Source organism: Heteronotia binoei, chromosome 1, assembly GCF_032191835.1.
Source record: "Heteronotia binoei isolate CCM8104 ecotype False Entrance Well chromosome 1, APGP_CSIRO_Hbin_v1, whole genome shotgun sequence".
In the NCBI taxonomy this organism is placed as follows: Eukaryota; Metazoa; Chordata; class Lepidosauria; order Squamata; family Gekkonidae; genus Heteronotia; species Heteronotia binoei.
Window position 1 is genome coordinate 7890419 of NC_083223.1, and position 23947 is coordinate 7914365.

General features: G+C 49.1%; 1 protein-coding gene across 1 annotated transcript in view; it reads right to left on the reverse strand.

Annotated features, from left to right (window-relative positions):
* WDPCP (WD repeat containing planar cell polarity effector) overlaps window positions 1–23947 on the reverse strand; it is a 326846-nt gene that overhangs the window by 168634 nt on the left and 134265 nt on the right. Inside the window, exon 8 of the mRNA XM_060257471.1 lies at window positions 21969–22102. Within this exon, the coding sequence (XP_060113454.1) occupies window positions 21969–22102 (134 nt within the window). The remainder of the gene's footprint in view (window positions 1–21968; window positions 22103–23947) is intronic.

The window sequence follows — 23947 nt, forward strand, 5'->3', positions numbered from 1 at the left end:
CCTATTGCATGTATTTTCTTCTGGATCTGACTATACCAACTATATTTATTACTTATTAATTATATCCCACCCATTCTACAAAGACTCAAGGCCGCTAACACATAAAATAATATTTAAACAGTAAAACAATCCGATAAAATCACAATGGTGCTACTTCATCTGTTCAAGGCAGGATCATACAGTATTTCCTTCCCCCAAAACAGGAGTCTACAATGAAGAACTGACTTGAATTGAAAATGACCTAACCTGATAGCTCAAAGTAGGGATGGAATTCCAGTAGGAGCTCCTTTGCATATTAGGCCACTCCCCTTGACGTAGCCGATCCTCCAAGACCTTACAAAAAAGAGCCTTGGAAGCTCCAGGAGGATCGGCTACATCCGGAGTATGTGGCCTAATATGCAAAGGAGCTTCTGCTAGAATTCCACCCCTGGCTCAAAGCATGGTCTAACCTGCATTGAAGGCTTTGAGGAATAAGATCTAATTCAAACGCAAGAGTGCAATATCTAATTAAGTGTACTGATAGGATGGGTGTTTCTATATGCAGGCTTTTTTTTTTTTTTAGCAGGAACGCACATGAATGCAGTCCGGCTGGGTTGGTGCCAGGGGGTGGCCTAATATGCAAATGAGTTCATGCTGGGCTTTTCCTACAAATAAGCCCCATGTGAAACAATGGTGATGCCGGGGAGTGTGGCCTAATATGCAAATGAGCTTGAGCTGGGCTTCTCTACAAATAAGCCCCGTGTGAGGACAATGGTGATGTCAGGGGGTGTGGCCTAATATGCAAATGAGTTCCTGCTGGGCTTCTCCTACAAAAAAAGCCCAGACTATATGTGTGTAGAGGAAGAATCGTGTTCCATTTCTTTTTTTGTTTGCTTTTTTGAAAGCTAGAGGTGATGTTAGCACTACAGAACAGGAGCATATTGTTTGGAAATGCTCAAAAACTGATCGAGATATTTGGATAACACAACTGAGTTTGCCCAGTCACAGAAGTGTGATACTGAGAGCTGTACCTAAATCTCCCAATTAGTACGTTGCGAAAAAAAGGTAAATTTACATTTATTCAAGTAGGTCCAGCTCATATTCAGGTTGCAGTGAAAGGAGAAGAAAAGCCTAATCTGTACTTTCCCTCTCACATGTGGCCATGTGTGTGGGAGTATGAGGGCACTGTCTCTATAGAAGAGACCTACAGAGATACGTCTCTCCATGGAAGGCCATGTGCCAAGGGGAGAGGGCAAGTGAACGAGAGAGAAAGGGGGTCAGAGGGCAGCACCCAGGTTAAGACTTCTCCTGTCACATGTGGCCAGCATGTCAAGCATCATGTGTATGGGAGTATGAGGGCACTGTCTCTGTAGAAGAGACCTACAGAGATACGTCTCTCCATGGAAGGCCATGTGCCAAGGAGGAGAGGAGAAAGGGAGTGAGACAGGAGGGGGGGTCAGAGGGCAGCTCCCAGGTTAAGACTTCTCTGTTACATGCGGCCAGTATGTCCAGCATCATGTGTGTGGGAGTATGATGGCACTGTCTCTGTAGAGAGACCTACAGAGATACGTCTCTCCATGGAAGGCCATGTGCCAAGGGGGATAGGAGAAAGGGAGTGAGACAGGAGGGGGGGGGGTTCAGAGGGCAGCTCCCAGGTTAAGACTTCTGTCACATGTGGTCAGCATGTCCAGCATCATGTGTGTGGGAGTATGAAGGCACTGTCTCTATAGAAGAGACCTACAGAGATACGTCTCTCCACGGAAGGCCATGTGCCGACGGGGAGAGGACAAAGCGAACGAGAGAGGACAAAGCGAACGAGAGAGGAGGGAAGTCAGAGGGCAGCTCCCAGGTTAAGACTTCTCCTGTTACATGCGGCCAGCATGACCAGCATCATGTGTGGGGGAGTATGAAGGCACTGTCTCTATAGAAGAGACCTACAGAGATACGTCTCTCCATGGAAGGCCCATGTGCTCAGAGGGGAGAGAACAAAGACAGGAAGGGGGTCAGAGGGCAGCTCCCAGGTTATGATCTCTCCTGTCACATTGGCCAGCATGACCAGCGTCATGTGTTGTGGGAGTATGAGGGCACTGTCTCTGTAGAAGAGACCTACAGAGATATGTCTCTCCATGGAAGGCCATGTGCTCAGAGGGAGAGAACAAAGAGAGCGAGACAGGAGGGGGATCAGAGGGCAGTTCCCAGGTTAAGACAAAGAGAGGCATCCCATTCAAGGAGAGAACCCCTTACACACACTTACAATGATGAGTTGCTCACTCCAACACAAAATTCTCCAAACGGTGGGCCATTGCTTCCGAGGGAAGAGAGCGTCAGCCCTTATCAAAGTGCGCTGGAGTCAACTTAACATTTACAAAGAATAAAGCACCTTCCTTTTCAGAAAACCTACAGCATGCTTTGGGTTTTAAGATTTGGATCCCTATCAGGTCTTACACGATTATCTGGTTTTCTTTTCTTTTTTGTTAGTTCTTTACAATTTTGCAGATGACTGCATACCGTCCAGATAAACCACGACAATTACGAAAAGGAATAAGTCACCGCCGCAATTGTTCTTTCACCTGAACGGGATTGTTAATATTGCCCTGTTTACAATCTCTGTGGACTAAAATAAAGCTTGCGATATCATCGGTGCAAAGAAAACACAAATTCCTCGTCTCCAGCTCTTCCATTCCGCTGCATTTGGCCGCAGGCAGTCTTGCCTCTGACCTGAGTTAGTGCGAGGCGGCTCACAGTTCTTCAGCCTCCGGCTCACAGCTCAGGAAAAACGGTCTCAGAGCACACTAACTGATGCAGGAGCTCACGATTTCAATGCCGGTAGCTCACAAAAGCAGAGTTTTTGCTCACAAGACTCCACTGCTAAGAAGGGTGTTGGCTGCAGGGCGAGGAAACTGAAGAAGGGCCTGCTGGCAGGCTAGCAGCAGCCGAAGTCCATCTGGGGTGACTTTCTGTGGGTATTAAACCCTGGCAGGGACCAAAGGTGCAAGTCCGAAGGGCCTATGACAAGGGGTGGCCAAACTTGCTTAACATAAAGAGTCACACAGAACAAACATCAGATGTCTGAGAGCCACAAGACATGAACATCTGATGTTTGGGAGCCAAAGACAGGCAGGCAGGCAAATAGGACAGGGAGGGAGAGGTGGAAAGAAAGCAACTTTGAGCCAGTTTGGTGTAGTGGTTAAGTGTGCGGACTCTTCTCTGGGATTAACAGGGTTTGATTCCCCCCTCCTCCACTTGCACCTGCTGGAATGGCCTTGGGTCAGCCAGACTCTCTTATCTGGGAGAACCGGGTTTGATTCCCCACTCCTCCGCTTGCACCTGCTGGAATGGCCTTGGGTCAGCCATAGCTCTCTTCTCTGGGAGAACCCGGGTTTGATTCCCCACTCCTCCGCTGCAGCTGCTGGAATGGCCTTGGGCCAGCCAGAGCTCTCTTAACTGGGAGAACCGGGTTTGATTCCCCACTCCTCCGCTTGCACCTGCTGGAATGGCCTTGGGTCAGCCAGAGCTCTCTTCTCTGGAGAACCGGGTTTGATTCCCCACTCCTCCACTTGCAGTTGCTGGAATGGTCTTGGGTCAGCCATAGCTCTCTTAACTGGGAGAACCGGGTTTGATTCCCCCCTCCTCCACTTGCAGCTGCTGGAATGGCCTTGGTCAGCCAGAGCTCTCTTATCTGGGGGAACCAGGTTTGATTCCCCACTCCTCCACTTACAGCTGCTGGAATGGCCTTGGGTCAGCCAGAGCTCTCTTATCTGGAGAACCAGGTTTGATTCCCCACTCCTCCACTTGCAGCTGCTGGAATGGCCTTGGGTCAGCCAGAGCTCTCTTATCTGGGAGAACCGGGTTGATTCCCCACTCCTCCACTTGCACCTGCTGGAATGGCCTGGGTCAGCCAGAACTCTCTTATCTGGAGATACCGGGTTTGATTCCCCACTCCTCCACTTGCACCTGCTGGAATGGCCTTGGGTCAGCCATAGCTCTGGCAGAGGTTGTCCTTTGAAAAGGCAACTGCTGTGAGAGCCCTCTCAGCCCCACCCACCTCACAGGGTGTCTGTTGTGGGGGAGGAAGATAAAGGAGACTGTGAGCCGCTCTGAGACTCTGAGATTCGAAGTGGAGGGTGGGATATAAATCCAATTTCATCATCATTATCACCTTCTTCTTCTAACTTTAAATACAATTCTTCAAGTGATTTAAAGAGAGAAAAGCCTTCTCCAAGCCAGCTGATGGGGCAAGGGGGGCTTTGAGAGCTACACAATATGTGTGAAAGAGCCACATGTGCTCCTGAGCCACAGTCTGGCCACCGCTGGCCTACGATGATCTACTTCCCAGCCCTGAATGGGCACAGATCTGGTTTTTCGTTTAGCTTAAAAAATATATAGTTTGGGACTTTTTTTGTGTAGCTGCTTTGGGTCTCTCTAGGGCCGCTTAAAACCTGCTCAAATGACTCAATGAATAACCCCAGCTGCTCTGCTCACGCTCTGATGGATAGAGACTTGAGCCACATACATGAGTTGCTGTATTTCCTCTCGTCTTTAGCAGACAGGGCCAGACACTCAAGTTCAGGTTTAGGAGACTGTGACGGATCAATCGCACACTGTTAAAGTGAAAACGCATGAAGCTGCTTTTACACTGAATCGGACGAGGCCATCTGCCCATCGAGGTCGCTCTTGTCTACTCAGGCCGGCAGCAGCTCTCTGGGATCTCAGGTGGAGAGGTCTTTCCCATCACCTGTCACCCAATTATTTTCAGTTGGAGATGCCAGGGATTGAACTTGGGACCTTCTCCACTGAGCCACAGCTCCTGCTCACAATGAATATAACAAAGGAAGGAAGGAAGGAAGGAAGGAAGGAAGGAAGGAAGGAAGGAAGGAAGGAAGGAAGGAAGGAAGGAAGGAAGGAAGGAAGGAAGGGAGGAAGGGAGGGAGGGGAGGGAGGTGAGGGAGGGAGGGAGGTATGAACATATCATAGGTTGGAAATGAACATATCATAGGTAGGAAGGGACGGAGTGAGGGAAGGAGGAAAGAGGGAGGAAGGAAGGGAGGGAGGGAGGAAGGAAGGAAGAGAGGAAGGGAAAGAGAAAGAGAGGGAGGAAGGGAGGGAGGGAAGGAAGAGAGGAAGGGAGGGAGGAAGAGAGGGAGGGAGGACAAGAGAGAGGAAGGGAGGAAGAGAGGGAGAAAGGGAGGGAGAGAGAAAGGAGAAGAGGGAGGAAGGAGGAGAGGGAGGGAGGAGGAAGGGAGGAAGGAAGGGAGGAGGAGGAAGAGGAGGGTGGGAGGAGAAATGGAGGGAGGAAGGTAGGGAGATGGGAAGGAGAGGTGGAAAGAAAGTAACTTTAACTTTAAATGCATTCTCCAAGCGTCCAGCCACTTGGATGGTGGGGGGCTTCAAGAGTCACACAGTATGCGTGAAAGAGCCACAGTCTGCCACACCTGATCTAACCAAATTAGCATGCAAAGATTTTTTCTTTATAAGCATTTCAAGACTGCATGACATCCTGCAGAATGGGCTTCCACTTCTATTGGCAGCCTCTTTTTCTCCCCTCTTTTTGTTTAACGTCAAGGTTGAGTTAGTGTCCTGCTAAGCGCAGAAGGCAGCCCGCTGCTGTGAGGTCATTAGCCGGCTCTCATTAAAAAAATACTATTTGATTGACTTCAGTTCTCTTTTTCCTAAGGGAACAACATGGCGGCCTTTTTTTTTTTTTTAAAGTAATGTTAATCATGTTTCTGGATCTATATGTACTGGCAGGGCTCATGTTGTAGCAGGGGCTCCTTTGCATATTAGGCCACACACCCCTTGATGTAGCCAATCCTCTAAGAGCTTACAGGGCTCTTCTTACGGGGCCTGCTGTAAGCTCTTGGAGGATTGGCTACATCGGGGGGGTGTGGCCTAATATGCAAAGGAGCTCCTGCTGCAACATGAGCCCTGTGTACTGGACTACACATGTGAGTCCAAAACATGATTAGCGGCGTCTGACCGCATGACTCGCAGGCTATGAAAGTAAACGATCACAGCGAGTGTCATCTCAATGCCGTTTTGCTAGACGGGTACGGATCGTGATCGTCGCCCCCCCCCCCCTAAAAAAAGCCTGAGCTTAACAAACACTCCGCGGGGCACAAGCGCGCATCATTTCAGAGTAAACAACGTATCAGCTCAGTTCCTTGTGAACAGTGAACTGTCTCAAATCCATGTTACAGAGGTTGGGTCAATCTTGCAAACACAAGTCGCTGCTGAAAGGAGGCCTTGAACTGAAACAGCCTGGAAAATGTATTAGATGTCCATCCTAGCAGAGAGCGTTCCCAAACAAGTTATAGCGCAATGTGGCAAAAAAATAAAAATAAAAATAAGAATAAGGTATCGCAAGTCAAGAAAAGCCAGTTCTGGAGATGCAAAGTTCACTAAACAAAGAAATAAAACAGGAAGGTAGAAAGAGATTTAAAAAAGATTAGCCAGCATCAATGTTCCGCAAATCGGGGTGTTCAAACTCATTTGTTTTGAGGGCCAGATCTGACATAAATGAGACCTCGTCGGGCCAGACCATGGGTGTCATAAAGTGTAATGCCAAGTAGCAGAGATCTAAACTTTATAAAGGACACACACAAACACAATTATTTTTTTTTTAAAACTTAAAACATGCTTAAAAGATTAGCAGTCTTGCAATATTTTCTTTATTTAACAGTTTCTGATAACTGACGCCTCTTGCTCTGAATTACTGCATCAAAATCTGGAGACGTCGTCTGTGCTGCAGCAATGCCGAGTATGCTGTTCAGGTGTGGTTCAGGTGTGTGTTTGCAAACGGCAAACCTACTTTTGATTTATTGACATTTATTACAGAAATTTCACTGTCACTGCTTTGAGCCTAAGACCCAGGGGAAAACATGAAATGGCTGGGCATTGTGAGCTTTTGTACATAAGCTGCTTCATGTGCTGGTCAGCCAGTGGAGAAAATAAAAGGCTTTGCTCTGTGGCTCCTGTGTGATTAGCAAACCTGGCAAAGCAAGCTGCCACACAGAAGGAAGCAAGAGAGAGAGAAGGAAGCAGATGACAGTGAGTTGATCTCGGGCCTGATAGGGCTCCCAAGGACCCGATACAGCCCTCAGGCCACACATTTGACACCCCTGTTCTCAGGGGTAGAATTCTAGCAGGAGCTCATTTGCATATTAGGCCACACACCCCTGATGTAGCCAATCCTCCAAGAGCTTACAAAAAAGAGCCTTGTAAGCTCTTGGAGGATTGGCTACATCAGGGGTGTGTGGCCTAATATGCAAAGCGCCTGCTAGAATTCCACCCCCCTTCTGGTTAAAACAATTTTATTTGGTAACATATGGTAACAAATTATATTTCTTGCATCATTAATAACTTCTTTTATCTATTCCATATATTACTTTCTACCCACCTCTCCCCCCGTTACTTGACCCCCGCCGGTGTTATTTACTTAAAGTACTAATGTTTAAAGGTACCCTTAACTAATAAAAACAAAAATTAATATTCTTCTTTTTTCTAAGACCTAATCATTATCAAAAATTGTCCAATGTCCTTTTATTTTCCACTCTTTTTCTACATATCTTCTGAACCTTTTCCACTCCATCTTAAAAACTTCTAAATCATAGTCTCTTAAAATTCTTGTTAATTTGTCCATTTCATCCATGTCATAATTTTTATAATCCAATCCCATTTCTCTGGTACAAGATAGAACTTTAATCTGGTACTTGCTCTCAGCTGCTAGGACATTGTATGCGCAGTTGTGGAAGGAAGAAAAAATACCAGAGAAATGGGATTGGATTGTAAAAGTTATGACATGGAGTGAAATGGACAAGTTAACAAGAACCTTAAGAGACTATGGCCGTTTTCCCACTCACGTTTTACTGGCGCCACGACCATCCTGACGCCGGCGAATCTGCCTGGATTTCGCAACAGAAGCGCCGGCGCTCCCAGAAGCGCCGGCGCTTTCCGTCGCTAAGCCAGCGCAAACGTTTTCCTGCATCTTTGCGATTTCCGTTTGCGCTGGCTTAGCGACGGAAGTAGCCGGCGCTTCTGGGAGCGCCGGAGCTTCTGATGCGAAATCCAGGCAGATTCGCCGGCGTCAGGATGGTCGTGGCGCCAGTAAAACGTGAGTGGGAAAACGGCCTATGATTTAGAAGTATTTAAGATGGAGTGGAAAAAGTTCAGAAGATACGTAGAAAAAGAGTGGAAAATAAAAGGATATTGGACAATTTTTGATAATGACTAAGTACAAGAGGGAGGAGGATATTAATTTTGGTTCTTATTAATTAAGGGTACCTTTAATATTAAGATTGTAAGTATATAACACCAGCGGGGGTCAAGTAACGGGGGGAGGGGTGGGTAGAGAGTAATATATGGGATAGATTTTAAAAAAGTAATTATTAATGATGTAAGAAATTGAAATTTATTACCATATGTTACTAATAAAATTGTTTGAAATGAAAAATCACATTTCAAAACAATTAAAATCAAATACACACACCCAATATGCAATCGTTAAAACAATTAACAACAGGGGAAAGTTGGCCTTGGGTCAGCCATAGCTCTCGTAGGAGTTGTCCTTGAAAGAGAAGCTGCTACAAGAGCTCTCTCAGCCCCACCCACTTCACGGGGTGCCTGTACGGGTGGGGGGGAAGGTAAAGGAGATTGTGACCATTATGAGACTCTGAGAATTCAGAGTATACGGCGGAATATAAATCCAATATCTTCTTCATCTTCTCCAGACTTAAAAAGCAGAGTTAAAATACACACAAAACATTAAAACATCAGTGAGGAAAGAGGGATCATGGAGGGAATGTCAAACAAAATAAAAAAGTTTTCACACTGGCAGAAAATGGCAACAGAAGGAAACAGATTAATCTTCTGGGAGGGGGGAGTTCCGGAGCTCGGGTGCCATATATGTGGTGAATGGGAAAAGACACAGGTCAAAAGCAAATCGTCTCTATATTTCCTTTGGAGAATCCTCAACCTCACATTTTCTATATACTCACCTCTTCCAGAAATAAAGGAATCTAATTAGACACGAATGTTATCTTACCAAATTAAGTCACTACTCCTAAATGTACAAGAGATGAGATAAAGACGCAGAAAAAATGCATGGGCCTGTTACACAAGTTTACCTATGAGGCAAATGAATCATTCAAGCAATCTCACAAAGTGATGGTGTCGCTTTACTCTGCTCTGGTTACACCTCACCTAGAGTTTTGTGTTCAGTTTGGGGTGCCACAATTTAAGAAGGCTATAGACGAACCAGAATGTGTCCAGAGGAGGGCAAAGAAGAGGGTGAGGGGTCTGGAGACCGAGTCCTAGAAGCAAAGGTAGAAGGAGCTGAGTATGTTTAGCCTGGATAGGAGATGACTGAGAGGTGATACAATCACCATCTTCAAGTCCTTGAAGGGCTGTCACAGAGAGGATGGAACAGAGTTGTTTTCTCTTGCCTCAGAAAGTAGGACAAGCACCATCAGGTTGAAATTAAATCAGAAGAGTTTTTGACTAAACATTAGGAAGAACTTCCTAACAGTCAGAGTTGTTCCTCAGTGGAACAGGCTTCCTCAGGAGTAAGTAAAGTAAGTAAAGTAAAATTTTATTTGTATCCCGCCCTCCCCCGCCAGGCAGGCTCAGGGCGGCTAACAACAGGAAAACAACAACAATACATTAACAAACCATTGCATTAATAAACATTAGATTAGCCTTAAAAACCAGTTAATACATTAATTAAAACCATTATTAATCTAATTACATTAAATTAAGTTACATTAGTTAAATCTAATTGTATTATTGTTGCTGACGCTATATCTGTCAGTTGGTATCGATGGCAAATATTTCTTTGTTGTGCACTTGTAATTCAGCTATTTCTTTTGGCCCAGGGGTAGTCAATCTGTTTTTTCCTACTGACCCCAATGCTCTCTGGGGCTCATACGGGGAGAGACGGTCCTTCAGGTAGGCTGGTCCTCGGCCATATAGGGCTTTAAAGGTAATGACCAGCACTTTGTACTGGACCCGGTATACAATTGGTAGCCAGTGCAGTTCACGTAGCCCCGGCCGTATGTGCTCCCATCTTGGGAGACGAAGCAACAGTCTGGCCCTATGTAGAGGGCGTTACAGTAGTCCAATCTTGAGGTGACCGTCGCATGGATCACCATTGCTAGGTCCTGACGCTCTAGGAAAGGGGCCAACTGCCTCGCCCGCCTCAGATGGAAAAATGCCGACTTGGCAGTGGCTGTTATCTGAGCCTCCATTGATAATGAAGGCTCCAGTAAAACACCCAGACTCTTCACCCGCTGCGCCGTCTTTAGTGGCGCACCGTCGAAGGTCGGGAGAGATATTCCCTTCCCCAGAGTGCCACGACCCACATAGAGAACCTCTGTCTTCGCTGGGTTTAACTTCAGCCCACTCAGCCTAAGCCACGTTGCAACAGCCTGTAAGCCCTGGTCCAGGTTCCTCGGGGCGGAGGCGGGCCGGCCGTCCATTAGCAGATAAAGCTGGGTGTCATCTGCATATTGATGACAACCCAGCCCAAACCTCCGGGCAATCTGGGCAAGGGGGCGCATGTAGATGTTAAATAACATCAGGGAGAGAACTGCTCCCTGAGGCACCCCACAGTCTAGTGTGCGCCTCTGGGATCGTTCATCTCCAATCGCCACCCTTTGTCCCCGACCCATGAGGAAGGAGGAGAACCATTGTAAAGCCAACCCCCTAACCCCTATGTCGGCGAGGCTGTGGATCAGTAGCCGATGGTCGACCATATCGAATGCAGCCGACAGATCTAGTAACATCAGCACCGCTACACCGCCTCGGTCCAGTTGCCGTTGGAGGTCATCCACCAAGGCGACCAGGACCGTCTCCGTCCCGTGGCCCGGCCAGAAACCGGACTGGCACGGGTCTAGGACAGAAGCGTCATCTAGAAATCTCTGTAGGAGGTAGTGGGCTCTCTTCTTTGGAGGTTTTTTAAACAGAGGCTGGATGGCCATCTGACAGCAAAGCTTATCCTGTGAACTTCAACAGCAATCAAAAAATAACTCTGAAAAATCACGAAAAACCATTAAATACAATTTCTAATACTTTAAACAGAATTCAAAAAGCAGCAGCCAAAATAATTTCATGGAAAATTTAGTAACTATACAAAACACTACTCTCTACAACATCTATAAGATCATATTAACAACAATACAATTAATAGCAGTACTCATAAATCACAATAAAAAATTCATTTGAGTCCTAAAGCACGTCGTCGCTCCAGAAGGCTTCCAAAAGTTTGGAAAGACGATCCTGCCGCTTCTCCCCGGGTGGATTAAAGAAGAAGAAGATATTGGATTTATATCCCCCCCTCCCCTCCAAATCTCAGAGTCTCAGAGCGGCTCACAATCTCCTTTATCTTCTTCCCGCACAACAGACACCCTGTGAGGTGGGTGAGGCTGAGAGAGCTCTCCCAGAAGCTGCTCTTTCAAGAAGAAGATATTGGATTTATATCCCACCCTCCACCCTGAATCTCAGAGTCTCAGAGCGGCTCGCAATCTCCTTTATCTTCTTCTCCCACAACAGACACCCTGTGAGGTGGGTGAGGCTGAGAGAGCTCTCCCAGAAGCTGCCCTTTCAAGAAGATGATATTGGATTTATATCCCGCCCTCCACTCTGAATCTCAGTGTCTCAGAGCGGCTCACAATCTCCTTTCCCTTCCTCCCCCACAACAGACACCCTGTGAGGTGGGTGGGGCTCAGAGGGCTCTCACAGCAGCTGCCCTTTCAAGGACAGAGTCTCAGGGTGGCTCACAATCTCTTTTATCTTCCTCTCCCACAACAGACACCCTGAGAGGTGGGTGAGGCTGGAGAGTAGGGTAGTGCATTCGGCTCGGCCGAGCCGAAAATACAGCCGAATCAACGCTGATTCGGCTGTATTCGGCATTGCCTGCAGCCGAAAGCCATTGCCGCCCATTATGCGGCTCCCGAACGCGGCCGCCGTATTCTTCCGAACCTCTATTCGGAAGAATACGGTACGGCTGTCAAAAGGCAGCTTGTACTGTGCTTCAATAGAAAAGGCGGGAAGTGGCTTTTGCAGCCTCAATGGAGCTGCTTGCTTAGCTTCCCGCCTCTCCTATAGCCTCCCTGGGAACAGGGAGGGGGGGAGGGGGAAGAGGAGCCCCAGCAGCCAATCCAAAGCATGCATTTGCAAAATGCAATGCAAATGCATGCTTTGCAGGGCTGTTGTTGTGTGCTGTGTAGCTGATGGCCCAGCCATCAGCTACATTGTTATTTTTATCTTTTGCTTACTTGGGTATCCAAGTAAGCAATGTTCTCTGGCCAATCTGAGAGAGCAGTGCTATTTTTTGAAATTGCTCTCTGTAGGGCCAGAGAACCTTTTTAAGGAGTCTTCCTGCTGGACTCCAGTCCTCATTGCTGTGTTGGTGTATGTGGTGTGGGTTGGTGTGAGAGAGATTGTGCTGCTGGTGGTGGCTGGCCCTTCCTTGGCTTAAGCTCCTGCCTGATGCTCTCTCACTGCCTTACCAACCTCCCTGGACTCAGAGAAGACAAGGTAAGACAGTTTTGGGGTTCTTGTTTTAGTTTTTGTTGGTAAAAGGACTAGAGTCCCTTTACTTGTTCAGATTTGGGTGGGTGAGTGCTGGGTGGGTAGGGTAGCCTATTTGGGGTTGAGGTTAGGTTCTGCAGCTGGGGGGGGCCTGGGATAGGGTGGTTTTGCTAATTTGCCCATATCTTAATTTAGTGAGAGGACTTTTTAAAGTGCAGTGTCCTTTTACTTCTCCTACTTTGGGTGTCTTGGATTTCTTGGGGTTAGGGTGAAGGGGTTTTTTGGGGGGGGGAGTTCCTGTATTATTAAAAGTTGAGTTTTTTACTGTTTCATTGTTTGATTTGCTGCTGCTGTGTTGTGTTGCTGCTGTGTTACTTTTATCTTCAGGTTATTGGGGGGGGGGTGCTGTTTGGCCTAATTTTCATTGTTTTGTCCCTCTTTTCTGGTTCTGGTTTTAGGGGTGGGGGTGTTGTTGTTGACTGATTTGGCCTGAGTTTTATTATTGGTGAAAGGCCACTTTTTAAAATCTTGAGTTGGTTTGCTTGGCCTCTTGTGATTCTCTGGATTTGTTTTGGTTTTTTAAAATTACCTCTGGTTGGTGTGGGGGTTGGCGAGGGTGTGTGTGGGCTAGGTCACTTTCTTGTTGTTATAGAGTGATTTTTGGAATCTGAGTGTGCTCTCGGTTTGGCTAGGGCCACTAAATAGGCTGCCCCACTAATAAGGGTGTTTTTAGGGATTGTGTTTTTTTGAAATTAAAAAAAAAATTAATCCAGTTTAGGGCTTTATCTCCTTTCACAATTCAAGTAGGCCAGATAGGGGTGCTTTAAAAAGTTTCTAGGTTTCTCATAAAAGGCAGCGTGACTACTAGGCCACATCAGGCTCCCTTTTAAAGAGACTAGGGTTGCAGCAGTGGTGCATCTGGCTTTCAGCCACTGAAAGCTGGTGCATCCTTAGATTTCCACAGGGTAAACCACAGCTTCTCTCACGTTATAGGGGACACCTGATTTCTAGTTTGCAAGGAAATCAGGTGTACCAGGATCTAGTTAGGAGAAGTTTAACTAGGAGGATATAACAAGGATTGCCTTCATCTCGAGGTAGCCTTTTAAAAACTGCAGCCAGGTAGAGGCAGGATCACCTAGTCTCCTAAACTTTACCAGACTACTACTACTACTACCCCAACCCAAAGAAGGACAGGTTAGGGACCAAAAAACAAATAAACAAGCTTTGGTGGGAGGGTTTTTAAAAAGAAGTCAGGGCACCTGTTGGTTCAGGGTACAGTGCAGTGAGTTAGGTTTGTAAAAAACCCCACTCTCAGTTCAGGTTCTGTGAGACTGGCCAAGGGTGACATGAGTGACAGGCAGCAGAAGAGGGGCCCTGGGGGCAAGGCCAAGGAGAAGACTAGAGGGGTGGAGGGGAGGGGGAGGGGGAGGACCCAGGTCTCCCCCCCCACCTGTGCGTGGGGCCACTCCACAGCCGCTTTCCAGCACTCCGACCTCTGGCCGGAGTGTGATGAAGAAGAAGGCCCGCCTTGGGCCCTTCATCGAGGCTGCTGCTGGGGCGCCCCGAGCAAAGGTGCCATCAGGTGCTGGCACTGCGCAGGGGTCTGCTGCTCGGGCAGTCTCTCCTCCAGCTGATGTCGCTCGGCCTCAGCAGCCGGAGGAGGGGCAGCAAGAGCAGCCCTCCTTGGAGATGAGCTTTGGGGACAGTTTTCTGTCCAAAAAGATCACCCCAAGGAGGGTGCAGAGTGTCGTGCAGGAGCTGGAGGAGAAGCTGGTTGAGGAGGACCAGCCCCCTTCTTCGGTTCCTTCGGGCACCAGCAGACCTTCAGGGGATGGCCAGGAGGGGAGGCCGCATGGGGTGGAGGGGGAAGAGATGGAGACAGACGAGGTGCCTCCATCTCCGCCCACTTCCCCCCGACGGCCAGCCCCTCCTGCCACCCCGAGGCACGATGTGTCTCCCCCGAGCACCTCAAAGGAGGTGGCTCCGGACACCCAACCTGCCAGTCAGTTTGGGCATCCGTTCACCTCCGAAGTATGGAAGCATTTCCAACTTATGGAGGATCCACGTTATGCGCAGTGCAAGCTGTGTAGGGCCCGGATCAGTCGTGGGCGGGACCTTGCCCACCTGACTCCGGGGGGGATGCGGAATCACCTGCGGAAGCACCACCCAGGGGTGCTTCTTAAGGGGGAGAAGCAGGCTGGTGCTGTGTTGTCCCAGCGGACAACACCACCCAGCCAGGGGGTCCGTCCCATCGCGACTACCCCCGCTCTCCAGGAGCGTTCCGTGGGAGAAAAGGGACGCCAGGCATCTCTGCCTGAGATGTTTGGTAGGGGCACCTCTGTGCCAAGAGGGGGAATCAGGCACGGCAGGAGGGTGATCGCCTGGCACCTTGCCAGGTCGGTCGCCCATGGGCTTCCATTTTCAGTTGTCGAGAATCCTGGGGTGCGGGGGTTGCTGGAGTACCTGGCGCCCTGGTACAAAATTCCTGCTAGAACCACCCTTAGCAGGACCATTGTGCCAGCTCTTTTCAGGGCGACCAGATCTGTGGTGAAGGAGCATTTGTCCCGTGCTGCCGGGGGGACTGTTCATTTCACCTCAGATATCTGGACCTCCAAACATGCATTCGAGGGGTATCTCTCCCTGACTGCGCATTGGTGGCAACCCAGTGAGGTGGTTGGGGGTGGCAGTAGTGACAGGCAGGGTCAGGGCCGCCGGGCCGGCTATCGCTGTGCCTTGCTGCACGCCGAAGCAGTCGACGCGCCGCACACGGCGGACACTCTCAGAGCCATCCTCTCACAGCACGTAGAGGCCTGGGTAGGCAGCGGGGGGGACGTCGCCAGGGGCTTCGTGGTGACTGATGGTGGCTCAAACATCAAGGCGGCCGCCCAGCGTGCGGGCCTAAAACGCCTTCCTTGCGTGGCCCACCTTCTCCACCTCGTGGTCAAGGACGCATTGGGGCAGACAAAAAACAATGATCGTGTGTATCAGGCCGCGACCCATGAGTACCAACTTCTGCTCCAGAAATGTCGGTACATCACGGGTCACTTCTCACGCAGCAATACGGACTCGTATCGGCTGCGTGAGAAACAGACACAGACAGGCGTGCCATGGCACCGCCTGTTTGGTGACGTCAGCACACGCTGGAACTCCACCTGCGCCATGCTGGAGCGCATGGTGGAGCAGAGAGCAGCCCTGGATGCCTTTGTCTCTGAGACCAGGGTCTTTCGGGATGAGAACCGTCTCACCCAAGAGGATTGGGTGGTCATTTCTCAGACTGTGGAGGTTCTTGGGCCCTTCAAGACCTACACAGAAATGCTCTCGTCTGACACGGCGAGCATCGCACTGGTCGTCCCCATGGTCCAGATGGCCCATGAGGACCTGGCCTCGTTTCTAGTGCCAGCTCAAGGCCGTGCAGACGTTCTTCCAGCGGTGCGCGCCCTGGTTGTTAGGCTGCAGGTTGGGCTAGAGGCCCGCTTTCAGCCTTTCACCCAGGATAAGGTCTACATGATGGCGGCCATGTTAGACCCGCGCCTTAAGGGCACAATCGCCGAGCGGGCCAACGAGCTCGATCGCTGGCGAGACGAGCTCTCCCAGAAGGTCGAGCGTTCCAGAGTCATGGGGGGCCCAGTGTCGATAGTTGAGGAGGAGGGGGGTGGAAGCAGCTCATCTGCGAGTGCGACTTCCGCTGCTGTTGTTCATCCCCAGCCTCCCCAGCTAGGCAGTGTTTCCCACCAGACTCACGCCACGAGGAGTGCTGAGGTGACATTCATCGGGCGGGTCGTTGGCCCCTCTAGGAGCGGTAGGGCACCGAGAGCGGAGACGGGTGCTGCGATGGTGAGGGACTATCTTGTTGAGCCCCTCGAGCCGCAGGAAGCGTCTCCTTTGGACTACTGGGTCACGAAGGAGGGGGTCTGGCCGGCCCTCTCCGCCGTGGCCAAGGCGTTCCTCTCCTGCCCACCGACGAGCGTGAAGAGCGAGCGCGTCTTTTCACATATGGGCGACATTGTCTGCCCACATCGCAATCGCCTGCAACCCTGGACAGTTCAGAAGTTGATCTTCCTGAAGGTCAACTTGCCTCTGTTCGGCTCCCCAAACATGGACTTTGAGATTGAATGAAGTGAGCACCTACTTGTGCCTGCATCCTCTCTTGGCCCGCGCTTGGAAGATGGTTGTAAAACGCTCCTCCAATAAAAACTGACTAGAGTCCAAAGACAGCCCAAAAACTCACTCACAAATTGATTGGCAGTGCATCCCCCACCCCTCATCCCTCCCCAAACCAAAAGTGAATGCTGGTTTAAAAACTGCAAAGCGATCCAAATTTCTCCAGTCCTCCACCCACACATGCCTAATAATACTGAAAGGGCCGTTGCAGCCCCCAACTGTAACCGACAGCACCCACAGGCATAACCCACCCAGTTTTTTTTCAGGGACAGGAGGAAGAAAGAGGGAGGTGCCAGTGATGATGACAGGCAGCCAGCAGCCATACCAATGCTGAGGTCCCTCTAATGGGACAGTGATGCTGGTGTGTTACTGCTGAGCTGAAAGAGAAGGAATGGTTGCCTTCCTCTCACATAATCTGAGGCCCTCCCAGTGATCTTCCTCATTTGGGGTGCAATTCTGGCTCGCCTCCTCGTGGTGCACCCTGGGTAACGCGAAAGGGCCGGGACCAGCCAACCATCCATCACTCAAGGTAAGTCAAAATGCTTCTTGCTTTGTGTTGCAGAATGATGTTGAGCTAGGTGTTTGAGAGACTAGAGTTGTGTTGTTTGGGGCAGGGAAGCTGGCACCTGGGTGAGAGACCCAGAGGCAGCAGGCTTTTTGTGGTTTGCCAGCTCTCCCCGTGTTGTTTGGGGCAGGGCTGGAGAGCTGGCACCTGTAGATTGTGTTGTTTGGGGCAGGGAAGCTGGCACCTGGGTGAGAGACCCAGAGGCAGCAGGCTTTTTGTGGTTTGCCAGCTCTCCCCGTGTTGTTTGGGGCAGGGCTGGAGAGCTGGCACCTGTAGATTGTGTTGTTTGGGGCAGGGAAGCTGGCACCTGGGTGAGAGACCCAGAGGCAGCAGGCTTTTTTGTGGTTTGCCAGCTCTCCCCGTGTTGTTTGGGGCAGGGCTGGAGAGCTGGCACCTGTAGATTGTGTTGTTTGGGGCAGGGAAGCTGGCACCTGGGTGAGAGACCCAGAGGCAGCAGGCTTTTTGTGGTTTGCCAGCTCTCCCCGTGTTGTTTGGGGCAGGGCTGGAGAGCTGGCACCTGTAGATTGTGTTGTTTGGGGCAGGGAAGCTGGCACCTGGGTGAGAGACCCAGAGGCAGCAGGCTTTTTGTGGTTTGCCAGCTCTCCCCGTGTTGTTTGGGGCAGGGCTGGAGAGCTGGCATCTGGGTTTGCTGCAGCCAGGTCTGCAGAGCAGACCTTGAGCAGATTGTGTTTTGTACTGCCACGACGTTGGCAACTGGGTTTTTATTGGTGCCTGCCAGGCCTGCAGGTTTCATAGATTAGATAGAGGGATGTAGTGCATTTGGGGCCTATAGAGATTCTCTGGTGTGAGTTAGGTTTGGCTTTAGGTGCCCCAGGAATTGGACCCCCTGGTCCAATTTTTTTTTGGCCTTGTGGGTTTTGTGTGGGACAGTCCCCTGAAGCTGCACAGCAGTTTGGGGGGCTCTCCTCAAAACCTCCTGCTCCCCAGAGCCACTTTTCCCACGACAATTGTAGTGGAGGAAGTGGCTAATTGGGCTTTCCCCATCATTGTTGGCAATGGGCCTTTTGGGGAGCCCAAAGACAGGGACCCCCTGGCCCAATCTTTTTGGGACTTGGGGGGGGGGGTTGTAGGGGAGAGTCCCCTGCAGGTCCCCTGCAAATTTGGGGGCTCTCCCTCAAACCCCCTCCCCTCCAGGCGGCTTCAATTATACCCTATTTGCCATTGATTTCAATGGCCCATAGGGTATAATGATGGAATAGGGGCACCCTCTTTGGGTGCCCCTGGAATGGGACCCCCTGGCCCAATCTTTTTGGGACTTGGGGGGTTTGGAGGGGAGAGTCCCCTGCAGGTCCCCTGCAAATTTGGAGGCTCTCCCTCAACCCCCCCCCCCTCCAGGCGGCTTCAAATATACCCTATTTGCCATTGATTTCAATGGCCCATAGGGTATAATAGGGCCGTATATTCGGAAATAGCCGCGCATTACCGTATATGCGGCTATTCCGAATACGGCATTCAGAAGCACAGGGGGAATCCGAATTTCTTTTCCCCGTGTACTTCCGAATCCGTGCATTTCCGAATTATTTTTTTTTTGCACATCCCTACTGGAGAGGGCTCTCCCAGCAGCTGCCCTTTCAAGGACAACCTCTGCCAGAGCTATGGCTGACCCAAGGCCATTCCAGCAGCTGCAAGCGGAGGAGGGGGGAATCAAACCCGGTTCTGCCAGATAAGAGTCCGCACACTTAACTACTACACCAAACTGGCTCTCCAGCGCTAGTGCGCTCCAACAGTCCTGTGGCCAATATTGATCATAAACGTTGACAGATGTCGCAATAAGAATTTTAATCCAGCCAAAATCAAGGCTTCAGTTCTTGGAACAAACAAACCAGTGGGTGCATGGAAAACCTCTGACGGGGACGCGCATATATATATATATATATATATATATATATATATATATATATATATATATATATATATATATATACACACACACACACACACACACACACTTATATCGAAGAGGCATCTCCCACTCATCAACTTGCCCAGGTAACAGCCTCACAGTACTACACACAGAGGAACTCTCCTTCTTTACACTAATCTCTAATCTAGCGGCTCCGTGGCACAGAGTGTTAAAGCAGCAGCACTGCAGTACTGTGATCTGAACTCTCCGCTCACGACCTGAGTCCTATCCCAGCGAAAGCTGGTTCAGGTAGCCGGCTCGAGGTTGACTCAGCCTTCCGAGGTCGGTAAAATGAGTCCCCAGCTTGCTGAGGAGGAAAGTGGAGATGACTGGGAAAGGCAATGCCAAACCACCCTGTAAAAAGTCTGCTGTGAAAACGTTGTGAAAGCAACGTCACCCCAGAGTCGGAAACGACCGGTGCTTGCGCAGGGGACCTTTCCTTTCCTACAGCATCGACGAGATCATATTCACAACAATTCAATTAATAGCGTTACTCATTATTATTATTTTTTATTGCTATCAACCTTCACTACGGTCCTCTGGTTCTTCCAGATCCTGTGAACTTCGGCGGATCATGAGAGGGAGGGCGGGAAGGGTTTGCAGCAGTGCTTAGTCCTTGTGGCCCTTCCTTACAAGCTCCAGGAAATGCCGATTGCCACGTTAGGGTCAGGAAGTCCTCTCCCGCCAGGCCAGTCTGGCCAGGGATCCTGGAGGGTTTTTTTGCCATCTTCTGGCCATGCAGCAGGGGTCACTGGAGGTGTAGGGGAGGTGTGGAGACTCCGTCAGGTGCAGGCAGGGAGTCTCAGGCTGCGATCAGCGTGCCCTGCCAGCAATCCTGCAGCCCTGGATCAGATTTCTCACGCATATGTATGAATGTGTATGTATATGTTTTTATATATGTGTGGGCGTGTATGCATATATGTTTATATAATGGCAGGGGTGGCTAACGGTAGCTCTCCAGGTGTTTTTCGCCTACAACTCCCATCAGCCCCAGCCAGCATGGCCAATGGTTGGGGATGATGGGAGTTGTAGGCAAAAAAACGTCTGGAGAGCTACCGTTGGCCACCCCTAATATAGAGAATAGGTTTGGAGGCTCACTCTATATTCATGACAAGCTGGTCCTACAATGACAAGCAGGTTCTGGTCCTACCTTCCGGGGCCACAGAAAACAATTCCACCCAATCCTCTAGATCAGGGGTGAAGAAGAAGAAGAAGATATTGGATTTATATCCCGCCCTCCACTCCGAAGAGTCTCAGAGCGGTTCACAATCTCCTTTACCTCTTTCCCCCACAACAGACACCCTGTGAGGTGGGTGGGGCTGGAGTGGGGAATCAAACCCGGTTCTCCCAGATAAGAGTCCGCACACTTAACCACTACACCAAACCAGCTCTCCTGGATGGCCAGGGGTAGCTCTCCAGATGTTTTTTGCCTACAACTCCCATCAGCCCCAGTCAGCATGGCCAATGGCTGGGGCTGATGGGAGTTGTAGGCAAAAAAAACCTCTGGAGAGCTACCGTTGGCCACCCCTGATATATGTGTATGCATACGTGTATATATTTATTTATATTCTCCTCCCTTCTTTTTCCTTCCATTATTATTGTTATTACTATTATTTTTAATTTCTATTTTGCTGTTTGTTTATATAATTATTTTGCTGCGGGCTTTTATATCAGTCTTGCTAATGTTCTTCCTCTACTCATTTAAGATGGCTGCACTTCTGTGTTTGCTCAATTATTTTTGTGGTGGTGGTTTTATATATATTTATTTAGAACAAAGCGGTAGACAAGTGCACCTTTAAGACCAACCAAGTTTTATTCAGAATGTAAGCTTAAGAGCACTCGAAAGCTTCCATTCTGAATAAAACTCTGTTGGTCTTAAAGATGCTACTGGACTCCTGCTTTGTTCTACTGCTTCAGACCAACAACAGCTGCCGACTGTGTCTTATTACCTGTTGCCCCAGGTGCCTGCCTGTAATTAGTATAACTGTTCCTGCTGGATCTTTGGTGACCATTTAAAGCAAGGGTGTCAAACATGCAGTTTGGGGGCCGAACCAGGCCCCCGGAGGGCTCCTATGAGGTCCCAGAGCAACTGGCTGTCATCTGCTTCCTTCTCTCTCTCTCTCTCTCTTGCTTCCTTCTGCATCGCAGCTTGCTTTGCCAGGCTTGCTCAATCGCACAGCAGCTACAGAGCAAAACCTCTGTTTTCTCCATTGGCTGAGGCTCCTCCCTTGGGGAGGAAGGGGGGGAGGAATAGCTTGCTATGCCAGGCTCTCTCACGGCAGAGCTACTGAGCCAAGCCTCTCTTCCTTCTATTGGTTGAGGCTCCCCCCCCCCGGTCGCCTGAGGAAGGAAGGAAAGAGCCAGAGCTTCCTTTGCCCAGTTCCCTGGATCCCATGGGAGAAATACAAAGAAAGCATCTTTAAGACCAATGAATGCTAACGTTTTAAGCATGTTTCGAGTGTTTTAAAAAATATGTTTGTGTTTGTCTGTGTTCTGTATAAAATGTATATCTCTGCTACCTACTCTTAAATAGGTACACACGTGGCCCGGCCCGACCCGACATGCCTCAGCCCAACCTGACATAGCCCGGCCCAACAAGGTCTCATTTGTGTCAGATCTGGCCCTCATAACAAATGAGTCTGACATCCCTGATGTAAAGACTTCTCTACTGTAGCCACTAACCTACTTTTCTTCATTTTCCTCATTAGAAAGGAGGGAACGCCTTCTGTCATAACCATTCCTCCAAAACGGGATTTCAAAACTATTTGTGCCTTTTCAACCATGGTCGGTTGCTGGTATTACGGATGGTCCTACCTTAAAATCCAAGGCCGAGAGCTTTTCAACTCTTTTGTTGATGTCCGGAGAAGCGGCCTTCTTTGTGAAGTAAATGAAACACAGCTTGCTTTGCTCCCAGAACGACAGGATCATGAAACTGTCGGTAAGAATGACTGAAAACACACATGAGAAGTGTCAGGGTTGCAATATTGGTCACCGGTAACAAAAAAACCCAAATCACTGAACTCCCACCGAGGCATTAGGGGAAGAAAAGCAAATTTTCAAGGCAATGCTTTAAGACGTTACACGGGGGCTTCTATAATCTCCTAAAAGACGCCAAGGTTTCATCTTGTCTGGGCCTTGTCGGAAATGAGAAATAAAGCTTAGGGAGGACTCAGACGAAGTAAAGCTGAATAAATTATCATGCGCCGCGTTCTTTCTCTGATATGATATATTTCTCCTTCCAGATTCCTATTCGTCCTTTCTTCAAGTCCTTTTGGATTTGGTGGCACAGCCCCCCTTCTGCAATTGTTTTCGTCGGCTGAGCAGAAACGGCGTTTCCGCCATGCAGCCAAGCATAAACGTTAAAAGTAATAATAAGAAACCCCAGCATCAGCGAGACTGCGGAAGCTACGATGACAGCCATCAGGTTCCGCGTAGCCGTCGAACTTCAGGAGAGACGACAGCGGAGAGATTTTACGTATGGCATCTCCCCCCCTTATCCTTGACTCCCAATGCTCTGGGAGTGAATCACACCAATCAAAAAGTGGGCAGTTCCTGAAGTCTGGAAAATTGTCAACGGATTACTATATTAAGAAAGAATGGCTACAGGCAGAACAAAAAAAAAAAATCAGTGAATCTAACATTGCCCTCACCTGGACGGCCCAGTCTCGTTAGATCTCGGAAGCTAAGCACGATTGGGAGCATTTAGATGGGAGAATTTAATATTTAGATGGGAGTTAGTATTAGTATTTAGATGGGAGACCACCAAGGAAGTCCTGGGTCTTCTTCACCAAAGGGTGATTAACACATGGAATTCACTGCCACAGGAGGTGGTGGCGGCTACAAGCATAGCCAGCTTCAAGAGGGGATTGGATAAACATGGAGCAGAGGTCCATCAGTGGCTATTAGCCACAGTGTATTGTTGGAACTCTCTGTCTGGGGCAGTGATGCTCTGTGTTCTTGTTGCTTGGCCCCACTGGTGGACCTCCTGATGGCACTTGGGGTTTTTTGGCCACTTGGGGGTTTTTGGCCACAGAGTGTTGGGCTGGATGGGCCATTGGCCTGATCCAAGATGGCTTCTCTTCTGTTCTTATGATAAAGATAATGACAAGACTTTCACTAGCGTGATGTTTTACTAGTTTCAGAGTGGGCATGTGAATGGAGGTGGCTTAGGATACCGTGACTGAAGCCTATGGAGAGAAAATATGCCGATAAATAAATAAATAAATTGCAGAGACAGACAGACAGACAGACTGATGAAGTCTGCTTAAGAGCATACGAAAGCTTACATTCTAAATAAAACTTAGTTGGTCTTAAAGGTGCACTTGTCTACTGCTTTGTGGGGGGGGGGGGAGAGAGAGAGAGAGAGAGAGAGAGAGAGAGAGAGAGAGATAGATAGATAGATAGATAGATAGATAGATAGATAGATAGATAGATAGATAGATAGATAGATAGATAGATAGATAGATAGATGATGGATGGATGGATGGATGGATGGATGGATGGATGGATGGATGGATGGATGGATGGATGGATAATAAAAAACAACTTTAGATGAGCTCCAGATAATGCTTTAGAATGAAAATACCACTATCCCATACCCCCCTTCCGCATCCTCAAATCCCAGTGCGGCTTACGGTATCCACTAGACTTGCCGACAATTGCACCTCTTCAAAGCACCATTATAAACTCCAGCCAGGACACCCATAACTTAACATGGCCTGCGGCATGGCACTGCACTTGGGTTTGGTAGATACGGATATTTCTTCTTAATTACTGTTTCTGTGGTAAAAGTC